Genomic DNA, 9,514 nt, shown 5'->3' on the forward strand with positions numbered 1-9,514 from the left:
AACTCTGCAGTGATGATCTTGTCGCAGGCCTGGGCTGGAAGAGTGGTCCCTCTCTGAACGAATGTGATTCCTCCTGGAAGGGCTGGCCCAGACGCTCTTGCTCGGGGCATGCTGAGCAGCCAGCATGCTGCTTTCCCCATGCAGGCAATTCTTATCACCCAAGTGGCGGGCCCAGCACCCAGCACAGAGCAGAAGCCCAGTCAATATTTGACAGACAAAACAAGAATGAGTCGGTGGCGTGGGGTCCAATGTGAATAACTGAAGAGAGGGGAAAGAGAGCCAGCAAAAGGACACCGGTGAAGACGTCTGAGGTGGCAGGACAGGAGATGACAAGGCCCCAAGTGGGGTTGCTAAGGGAAGACATGTTGTCGGAGGTGAGGAGGCCAAATTGTTGAGATCTGGCCATGGAGCTGGCTGCCTGAGGTCCCCTGGATTCTGTGACCCCAAAGCCTGGAGCAAAGGATGACCCAAAAGTGGCTGTAGGGACAGAGGAGAAAGCTGCCCACTCCCCTGCAGACTTACCCCCGGCTCAGGGCCCTGTGCGGTGTGTGCATGAGGCAACATGGCGCAGGAAGGGGGTGGATGGATGCTGAGAGAAAGCCACAGAGGGGCTTGTGGGCCTGGGAACCAGCAGGCGGACATGCCCACCCTGGGCCCTGCCCATCCCCAGCTATCTGGAGGCGTGCTGCACGCTGGCTGCTCTCCTCGGTGGAAGCCAGGCCCCCTGGCTCCAACTCCAAAACCTGATCCAGTCTCCACACCCCAAGACCCAGGCCAGCCCTGCTTTGGGTCTCACTGCCCCTCTTCGGTACCAAAGGTTCACAAGAAGGTTCTTCTCCATCACACTCCATGATGGGGGCTGTCAGGAGGCAGCAGCAGGGGTCACAGGAGGGAGGAAGGGTGGCCAGCTCACCCAAAACTCTGCTCTGGCTGGGGCTGAGTGGCCCTAGGGTTTTCCCCTGATGGCTACAGGGGAAACCCCTAGCAGGGTCAAGAGAGGCTTGGGCCCCTCCAGAATGAAGTCCGAGGGGCAGGGGCCGTCCACACCAGAGGACCAGCCACCACTCTTCACACCAGGCCTGGGACCCACGGGTTCCAAAGCCATAGCACAGGGGTTGAGGCCACGGTGGCGCCCTCTCCTGGCCAAGAGGCCCCCACTCCACTCTCTGACACTAGCCTTCCACACAGGAGGGCGCACGTTGGAAATGCTGTGCGTGGCCACAGCCGCAGAAAGAGAGGGTGGGGAGACGTTGGAGGAGACAGCCCAGGACTCTGGTCACTCTCCAGGTTACTGGCCTCAAAGGGCCTGTGAGCCCTTCCCAACCTGGCCCTGCACAGCAGAGCACTGCATTCCGTCCCTGGGGGCCTGAAGATGGGCCTCCTGCCACCCCCTCTGCTGGCAGCCTAAAGGAGACAGAACCACACGCAGGTTGACCTCTAGGGTGGCAGAGCTGGTGGCTAGGCTGCCTCTTGCTGGCCCTTTGGGGGTAGGGCAGAAACAGGAAGTTCTTGGACAGCGGGGAGCTTGTCTGCCATGATCAGAGGAAGCAGAAGTTTGGGTGGCAGTGGGTGAGGTCTGCTGGTGGGGTCCCATGGGCAGTAGCTCTGTGTCCTTGGTTTTTTTCCCCACAGGTGACACCCATCCCCTCCATACTCGTCCCCCATCCCTGTCCCTTACCCCTCCCTCCAGCTCACCACTGGCCCATTGCTCTGTCTGTCTTTATTGATTTGGGGAAAACTGGAGGAGGGGGTGGAGGGCCACGACACAAGCTGGACCACCCACAGTCAGCAAAGCACAGAACAGCGTGCAGGAGGGACAGCCCCTGGAGCCTCTTCAGCTTCTAGAGGGGTTGTGGCAGCGACAAGGCAGAGGAGACCCTGTGGACATGCCCCACCAGCCCCTGGACAAGGGCAGAGCCTGAGGGGTGCCCCACTCCCACCCTAGTGCCATGAGCCACACCCACACATCTCAAACTCTCCAGCAGAGGCCAGCCCCGGGGTATGGAGGATGGGGAGAGGGGACTGAAAGGGTCCACAGGAAGGGAATCTGGGGGTCAGTGCACTCGGCCTCGGCATCTGCCAGGGGTGGAGGGGGAGAGAGAAGCGCACAGGGAAAGGGGACAGTCAGGAGGCACCCCGGCCTGCCCTGTACCCCTGCTCCCAGTCAAGGCTCTCGGCAGTGGTGCCCACTGGGTATGGGCACTGAGTCCCTAAAGGATCCTCACCGTGCCTGCAGTCACCAGCCCCTGCTGGCCCCTTTCTCATCTTCTCTTCTGGGAACCCTGGCTCCTCCCTTCCATCTGTGCTCTCTGCCCTTAGCCCTCTAGTCTCTGGGGTCCACCCCGCTTAGCTCTTGGCCACATAGGGTCACCACCCTCTAAACTCACCAAGGAGACACTTCCCAGGGGGTGTAGGACCCACACACACACCTGGGCATCACCACTTGGGGGGCTGGCCAGCCCGGAGGCCTGGGTGGCTGTGGCGGGCCATTTTCCGCTCTGAGGCCTCGTCACCCTCTGGGCTCTGTCCCAGCTTTCGGATGTGGCGCAGGAAGGAGGTGGCATTGAATGCTCGCTAAATGGAGAGAGGAGTGTCAGGCCATGCCCCGGCCCTGAGCCCAACATTCAAGGACCACAGAGGCCACAGGCAGCCCAGGCCATCCCCTAAGGCCGAGGGACGGGGCAGTTGGGGGAGAGGCAGCCTTGAGCTGACTGGGTCCACAGGTCCCGCCCCACACTGACCTTCCAGTGGGTCCGGGCAAAATTCTTCTGGATCTGCTCACTGACGGAGCCCAGGATGTCCCTGTCAAAGGCTGCATCACCAGATATCCTAGAGGGAGGCTAAGAGTCGGTGGAGGCTGGGGGGTCTCTGACGGTGTGGTCCGTCCCTCTGGTCCTGGGACATCTTGGCAAGGGTTCCACTCACCAAAGATGCTGTAAGGCCTGCTGGCAGGTGAACCTCTTCTGGGGGTCTCGCTCCAGAAGGTGCCGGATGAAGTCTTTGGCTGGAACAGGGAGGTCAGGTCAGCCCAACCCATCCCTCCCCGCCCCTTTTCACTCCCTCCTCCCCTCCCTGAGCTCAGGGCCAGCCTCAAGTTCACCTGATTCTGAGATGTCATCCCAAAAGGGAGAGTCAAACTCGTAGCTGGCCCTCAGGATCTGGCTGAAGAGTTCGGGGTCGCTCTCGTCGTAGAAGGGGGGGTACCCACACAGCCTGGCACCCACAGATGAATCACCCAGCTGTCCACCCCTCCCCAACCCAGCAGGGGGCAGGCAGGCAGAAGAAGAGCCTTCCCAGTGGTCACTCACAGGATGTAGGAGATGACACCCAGGGCCCACACATCTACAGCCTTCCCGTAGGGTTTCTGTTCCAAGAGCTCCGGGGCTGGGGGCCAGAGACAGACAGACGCACACCCGCACACGCGCACACCAGCCTTCAGTGCCTGGCTCAGCCTATTTGACCCCAGGAATGGCCCACCGCCTGCCCTGCCCCTGGCACCATGGCTCCCACTGGGTCCTCCAGCCCCCTGGCCTCCAACAAGCCTCAGGGAGCCCTCCTCACTTACCCACATAACCTGGGGTCCCACAGGCGGTGCCCAGCATGTTGCCAGCCTGGATTTTGGAGAGGCCAAAGTCGGAGACCATAATCTTGGAGTCCTCGAATGGCGTGGCATATAGGAGATTTTCAGGCTATGACACAGGCAGACAGAGGACATACCAGGTCAATCCTGGCGTGGCCCGCTGGGCTGAGACAGGGCAGACTGCAGGAGCAGGGCCCCGTCAAGTCCCCCAGACCCTGGTGCACAGGGAGGCTGGGTCAGGCCCGGGCAGGTGGGCAGGAGGGCAGGCACCTTGAGGTCTCGGTGCACGATGCCCAAGCTGTGCAGGTAAGAGACAGCACCAAGGACCTGGCCGACCAGGTGGCTGGCGTCCTTCTCCGTGTAGGAGCCACGCTCCATGATGCGGTCAAACAGCTCACCCCCTGTCACCCTGTGGGCAGCAGGGACTCAGCTGACCCAGGCCCTTCGACCCCCACTCACCACCCAGCCCCCAGTCTGCCCCTGCCCTCCTCACAGCTCCATCGCCAGGTAGAGGTGGGAAGGGCTCTCGTGTACGTCCTCCAGAGCCACGATGTTGGGGTGGCTGACCCTGCAATGGCAAGAAAAAGCCCTTACGGGGGGCTGCAGCCCCCACTGGGCTCAGGCCCTAGGAGTGCTTCCTCCTACCTCTGCCCCCTTCCCTGCGACAGGCCAGCCCTTCCTGGGAACACAGAGGAGGCAGGGCCAGGGCGCTCCATCCCAGGACACTGCTGCCTGCTGCAGGCCTTGAGCCTTTGAGCGTGTTAGCAGCCTGGGCAGGGCCAGGTGCATACCTGCGGAGCACTGCAATTTCATTCTCCACCAGGGCCTCCTTGCCTCGAAGGGCCTTCTTGGGGATGCACTTGAGGGCAACAAGGTGTGAGGAACCCCGCTCCTGGGCCAGCACCACCTCGGAGAAGGCACCCCTGCCACAGAGATGAAGACAAGGGGGGAGGCAGAAAGGGAGGGGGAGGGGAGAGACAGCAGAGGTGGGGAGAGGGAAGGGCTCCCCTAGCTGAAGCAGATGGGGAGGCACTGTCCATCCCATGCCACCCATGCCCCCACACACATACTCAAACATTCACTGACACACAAACATACACACTGCCACATTCACTGACACACTCACGAGCCCAGCTTCTCCCGGATCTCATAGACACTGCTGATGTCTTCCGTCTGTTTCTTGAGCAGCAACATGTCTGGGGGTCAAGGGAGAGGTGGAGGGAAGCCCCCTGGGTGAGGGGCAGCCCCGTCCCCCACCCCAGGCCCGGCAGTGCCTCAGCCACCCTCCGCTACAACCCCACTCAGGAACACAGGTCCCATAAAGTCCCACACACCCTCCCCCAGCCCGGGTCCATCTCGCCCCTCCCTCATTGCCCAGGTCGGCACTCCCAGGTGGACAACACCCAGCGAGACCACTGCATACACTCCTCCCCCTCCCAGATACATGGCCGCGATCGGGCACCCCCCACCCTGTCACCCCGACGGCGATCAGCGCCCAGACACGGCTCTCTGTCGCCACACAACTGAGTCAGTCACGATCAGCCACCTTCCAGAAGGCTCCGTGCACCCCCACCCCGGCCCCTTCAGGCCCATCCTCATCCACAGCGCCCCCAGGCCTAGACCTGCCACCCATGGCCCAGCGCCCAGGCACACTCCACACTGACCACCAACCCGCCCGAGATGCACCTGCGACCCCCGCGCACAGCCGCCTGCCACGACCACGGCCACCCACGCGGCTGCCTAGGCGCACCGCCCCTCGGCGCCGCGAGGCGGTAGGAACTCCGCAGCCTGGGCCTCCCGCGTCCGGAGCTGCGTGGGCCGCGCGCGTGTGAGCCGGGGACGCGCCGGGCGTGACAGGTGTGCACTGGGGCACGCGGGGGCTGCGGCGGCCGGGGCCCGGGACCCCGCACGCCCCCTCGCGCGCGCGCCCGCTCCCTGGAGCGCCTGATGCGGACCTGGAGCGGAAGCTGCAGCGTCGCCTCGCGCAGTGGCCACCGCGCTGAGCCCCCCGCCCGCGCCCGACCAGCGCCGCCCCCTCCGCGCGCGCTCCCGCTGAATGCTGGCGGCCGAGCACGCGGTGGCCACAACACTGCAGGGCGCCTTGTAAGGCAATCGGCCGGCCGTCGTTGGCTGCCACCTCCCTCCTTGGTCATTCATGCCGGTTCCCGCCGCCTCCAGCCCCCTGGCGGCCTGGCTTAGCCGGCCCCAGGGCCTTTGCACCACCGGTGTCCTCCATCCAGAAGTCTCTTCACCCACATGTTGACAAAGCTCTCTGCCTGCCTTCAGGTCTCTGCTCTGTCCAGGCCCTTGGGTGTAAAACAGCATCCCTTCCCTAGCCCAGCCCTGCCACTTCTGTCACTCTAGCCTGAGCCCCCATCAGCACTCAGTTGGAGGACAACTACAGCCTCCTCAGTGGACTCCCTCTGTCCTCTGAACACACCCTTAACCTCCCCCACCCCAGTCTCTTCCCCACCCAACAGCCAGACCATTCCCTTTAGGTTCAGTCACCCATGGTCTACAAACCCTCCCATGGTTTTCCGTGTCACTCCAAAGCATGAGTCCCTACAGTGGCCTGAGGACTCTGTACAATCAGTCTCCCTTCCCCATCACTTCTCTGGCCCCTCTCCACCCACTTTCCCACTTGCTCAAGTAGCTCCAGCCAACTCCAGCGACACTGGCTTCCTAAGTGGCCCTCCAACACAACATGCATGGGGTGTGTACCATACATGGCCCCAAACACACAAACATGCACCTGCCCCGGGGCCTTTGCACTCACTGCCTCTCTGCCAGGAATGCTCTCCACTCAGTTATCTGCTTGGCTTGCTCCCTCACTCCATCAGGTCTCAGTTCAAATGTCACCTCTTCAAACAGGCCTCCCCTGGCCGTCCCCGCCCTGCCTTGTTTGCAGAACAACCATCAATGCAAAATCACCTTCTGTGTCTTTTCCTCACCAGAGCATCCACTTCCAAAAAGGGTCTCTGCTGACCTAGCCTAGGGGAAGTGCTCAGGAAATAAGTGCTGGGTGACCGAAATCAAGCCTTCATCCAACAACGAGTGGATTCCTCCTACCCAGTTCCATCGGTCCTGATGCCCCTCCCAGGGGGTCCAGGCCTCACCAGAGATGGGGAATGGGTGCCCTGGCTGTTGACAAGAACAGGTCTACACAGGCCACAGCTGTAGGGATCCAAGGAGTCACAGGGTCCAGGAGTGACCTGCTAAATCCATCTTCCAGGCGTCTCCTGGCATGAGAGACAAAGTCTTTAAGACAGTCCACAGAGCAGGCAGAAGTTTTTTAAAATCATCTTTCCTGACCTCATCTCTCACATGTACTCTGTCCAAAAATCGGTAAGTCTGAGAAGGCCCCCTCCAGTTCTTATCCACCCCCCTTTCTCAATTGCCCCTCCCAGTTCACTCAAGGAGGATCCAGGAGCCCCCGCACTTGGCAGCACGGCCCCACTCCCAACTCCTCATCTCTGCGAACAAGGTTTCCTAGGGCTTAGAAAAGAGGAGTGGGCCTGATAGTGAGCTCCGCCTCATGCTGGCAGTAAGTCCTGTTGGACACAGACTGGAACCCATCTCACTTGCTCATTTGATGATTATCGCAGAAGAAACGTGAGGAGAGTCCTGTGGTCACAGGCAATAACAAGAAATGTAACTTACATACGTTTGTGTTTTGGAGAAGTACGAGTGAGGAGTAACAAAAGACTACCCACATGAAAAGAGATGGCACACAGAGACTTCTCTGAGGGGCAACAGACAAAAAGTGGAGGCAGGAATAAAAGGGCCCACTTCCAAAGTGAGCCTGAGCAAACAAACTGCCTGATGCAGAGTTTAAGCTGGACATAGGTATCAATTTACCATGTGATTTCGATGCTATTGGTCTCGTGTAAAAAGTGATATCACAATTTTTGTTTTAAGTCAGTATTTACAATATACCTGAATTACACGCTTCACAACTATTTAAATATCTGTTGAAATATTGTATTAATAGATGTAAACTTCAAAATGGATGTGTGTGTGTGTGTGTGTGTGTGTGTGTGTGTGTGTGTGTTGGGTAGTGATGGATAAAGAGTTTTTCAAAATCCTTTCAGGAGACCCTTTACAAAAAACTTAACTCAGGGCCGGCCCTGTGGCTCAGGTGATTAGAGCTCCATGCTCCTAACTCCGAAGGCTGCCAGTTCGATTCCCACATGGGCCAGTGGGCTCTCAACCACAAGGTTGCCAGTTCAATTCCTCGAGTCCTGCAAGGGATGGTGGGTTCCGCCCCCTGCAACTAAGATTGAACACGGCACCTTGAGCTGAGCTGCCACTGAGCTCCCGGATGGCTTAGTTGGTTGGAGCGCATCCTCTCAAACCACAAGGTTGCCGGTTCCACTCCCGCAAGGGATGGTGGGCTGTGCCCCCTGCAACTAACAACGGCAACTGGACTTGGAGCTGAGCTGCTCCCTCTGCAACTAAGACTGAAAGGACAACAACTTGAAGCTGAACGGCACCCTCCACAACTGAGATTGAAAGGACAACAACTTGACTTGGAAAAAAGGCCTGGAAGTACACACTGTTCCCCAATAAAGTCCTGTTCCCCTTCCCAATAAAATCTATTAAAAAAATTAACTCAAAGTAGATCATAGACCTAAATGCAAAATGCCAAACTGCTAGAAGAAAACACAAGAGAAAATCTGTCATACCTTGGCTTGGTGATGAGTTTTTAGATATGGAAAGTGTGCTTCATGAAATAAAAAAATGACAAATTGGACTTCATCAAATTTTTAAATGTTTGCTCTTCAAACAACACTGTTAAGAGAAAGAGAAGACAAGCCACGGGAGAGGGGGAAACCTTTGCATTTCCTGATAAATATCTGATAAATGATTGGTATCCAAAGTATATGAATACATGGAACTCTTAAAACCCAACAATAAGGGGGTTAATTCAAGTAAAAAATGGGCAAAAGATCTGAGCAGACATGTCACCGAAGAAGAAATACAGAGAGAAAATAAGCAATGAAAAGATGCTCCACAGCAAATGAATGAAGGAATTGCAAATGAAAACACCGAGATACCACCACACACCTATCAGGCTGGCCAAAACCTGGAACACCGATAACACCAAATGCTGGTGAGGATGTGGAGCAACAGGAACTCTCATCCATGGTTGGTGGGAATACAGACTGGAAGCCACTCAGGAAGAGAGTTTGGTGGTTTCTTACAAAAACTAAACGTACTCTTACCATAAGATCTGGCAATAACATTCCTGGGTATTTACCCAAGGGGGCTGAAAACTTATGTCCACATAAAACCTGCAGCTTTACCGGATGTTTACCGGATGTTTACCACAGCTTTATTCATAATCAGCAAACAGTGGAAGCAACCAAGATGCCCTTCAGTAGGTGAATGGATCAACTGTGGTCCATCCAGACAACGGAATACTATTCGATGATAAAGAGGAAAGAGCTATGAAGCCATGGAAAGAAATGCGTGAGTCTTAAATATATATTGCTTTGCTAAGTGAAAGAAACCAGTCTGAAAAGACTGCAGACTGTACAATTCCATTTACATGACATTCCAGAAAAAGCAAAACTACAGAGACAGTGACAGATCAGTGGTCGCCAGGGGTTTGAAAGAGGGGGTTAGTGTTTGACCAAGGGAAGCCTGGGGGTGTTTAGGGCCATGAAACTACTCTGTGTGATGCTATAATGGTGGGTATGTGGCATTCTGCATATGTCAAAACCCAGAGAACTAGATGGCAGAAAGAGTGAATTTTAACACATGCAAAATTAAAAATAATATTTCAGGAGATTGGGGGATCCCAGGAAGGAATGAGGACTGTGACCAAAGAATCTACGTGTGTTACAAATGTACAAAAGCACCTTCCTGAAGGGGGTCAGGGGAAAGGGGCTGACCTAGTCACTTTGGAAATGAGTGGGGTCTGTAAGACCA

At 57.1% G+C, this 9,514-nt stretch overlaps 1 protein-coding gene across 3 annotated transcripts; it reads right to left on the bottom strand.

Annotated features, from left to right (window-relative positions):
* Positions 1–1,705: 1,705 nt before the first annotated feature.
* Positions 1,706–5,792, bottom strand: PNCK (pregnancy up-regulated nonubiquitous CaM kinase). 3 transcript variants are annotated; one of them, XM_019755090.3, is made up of 12 exons: positions 5,267–5,551; positions 4,707–4,776; positions 4,372–4,503; positions 4,074–4,148; positions 3,851–3,989; positions 3,566–3,689; positions 3,309–3,384; positions 3,101–3,213; positions 2,926–3,004; positions 2,742–2,829; positions 2,430–2,574; positions 1,706–2,076 (listed from the first exon to the last, which is right to left on the bottom strand). In XM_019755090.3, the coding sequence occupies exons 2-11, from the start codon at positions 4,772–4,774 to the stop codon at positions 2,437–2,439; spliced, it is 1,032 nt and encodes a 343-aa protein (XP_019610649.1). In that variant the 5' UTR covers positions 4,775–4,776; positions 5,267–5,551; the 3' UTR covers positions 1,706–2,076; positions 2,430–2,436. The 3 variants fall into 3 exon arrangements, 2 of the variants coding, with proteins under 2 accessions (XP_019610649.1, XP_074179818.1); XM_074323717.2 differs by having other exon boundaries at positions 1,940–2,076; positions 5,536–5,618; XR_016019923.1 differs by lacking the exon at positions 3,101–3,213 and having other exon boundaries at positions 5,536–5,792.
* Between the last annotated feature and the right edge of the window lie 3,722 nt (positions 5,793–9,514).

The sequence above is a fragment of the Rhinolophus sinicus genome, chromosome 18 (assembly GCF_057876585.1).
Source record: "Rhinolophus sinicus isolate RSI-liver-muscle chromosome 18, RSI-T2T, whole genome shotgun sequence".
NCBI classification, from domain to species: Eukaryota; Metazoa; Chordata; class Mammalia; order Chiroptera; family Rhinolophidae; genus Rhinolophus; species Rhinolophus sinicus.

What these genes read in the sequence shown, in the direction of transcription:
- PNCK (XM_019755090.3), bottom strand. Translation starts at nt 4,774, where the DNA reads ATGTTGCTGCTCAAGAAACAGACGGAAGACATCAGCAGTGTCTATGAG. An exon ending in ATCCGGGAGAAGCTGGGCTC is followed by an intron (nt 4,504 to 4,706) that starts GTGAGTGTGTCA and finishes TCTCTGTGGCAG; the next exon opens with GGGTGCCTTCTCCGAGGTGG. An exon ending in GGATGACATCTCAGAATCAG is followed by an intron (nt 3,005 to 3,100) that starts GTGAACTTGAGG and finishes TCCCTGTTCCAG; the next exon opens with CCAAAGACTTCATCCGGCAC.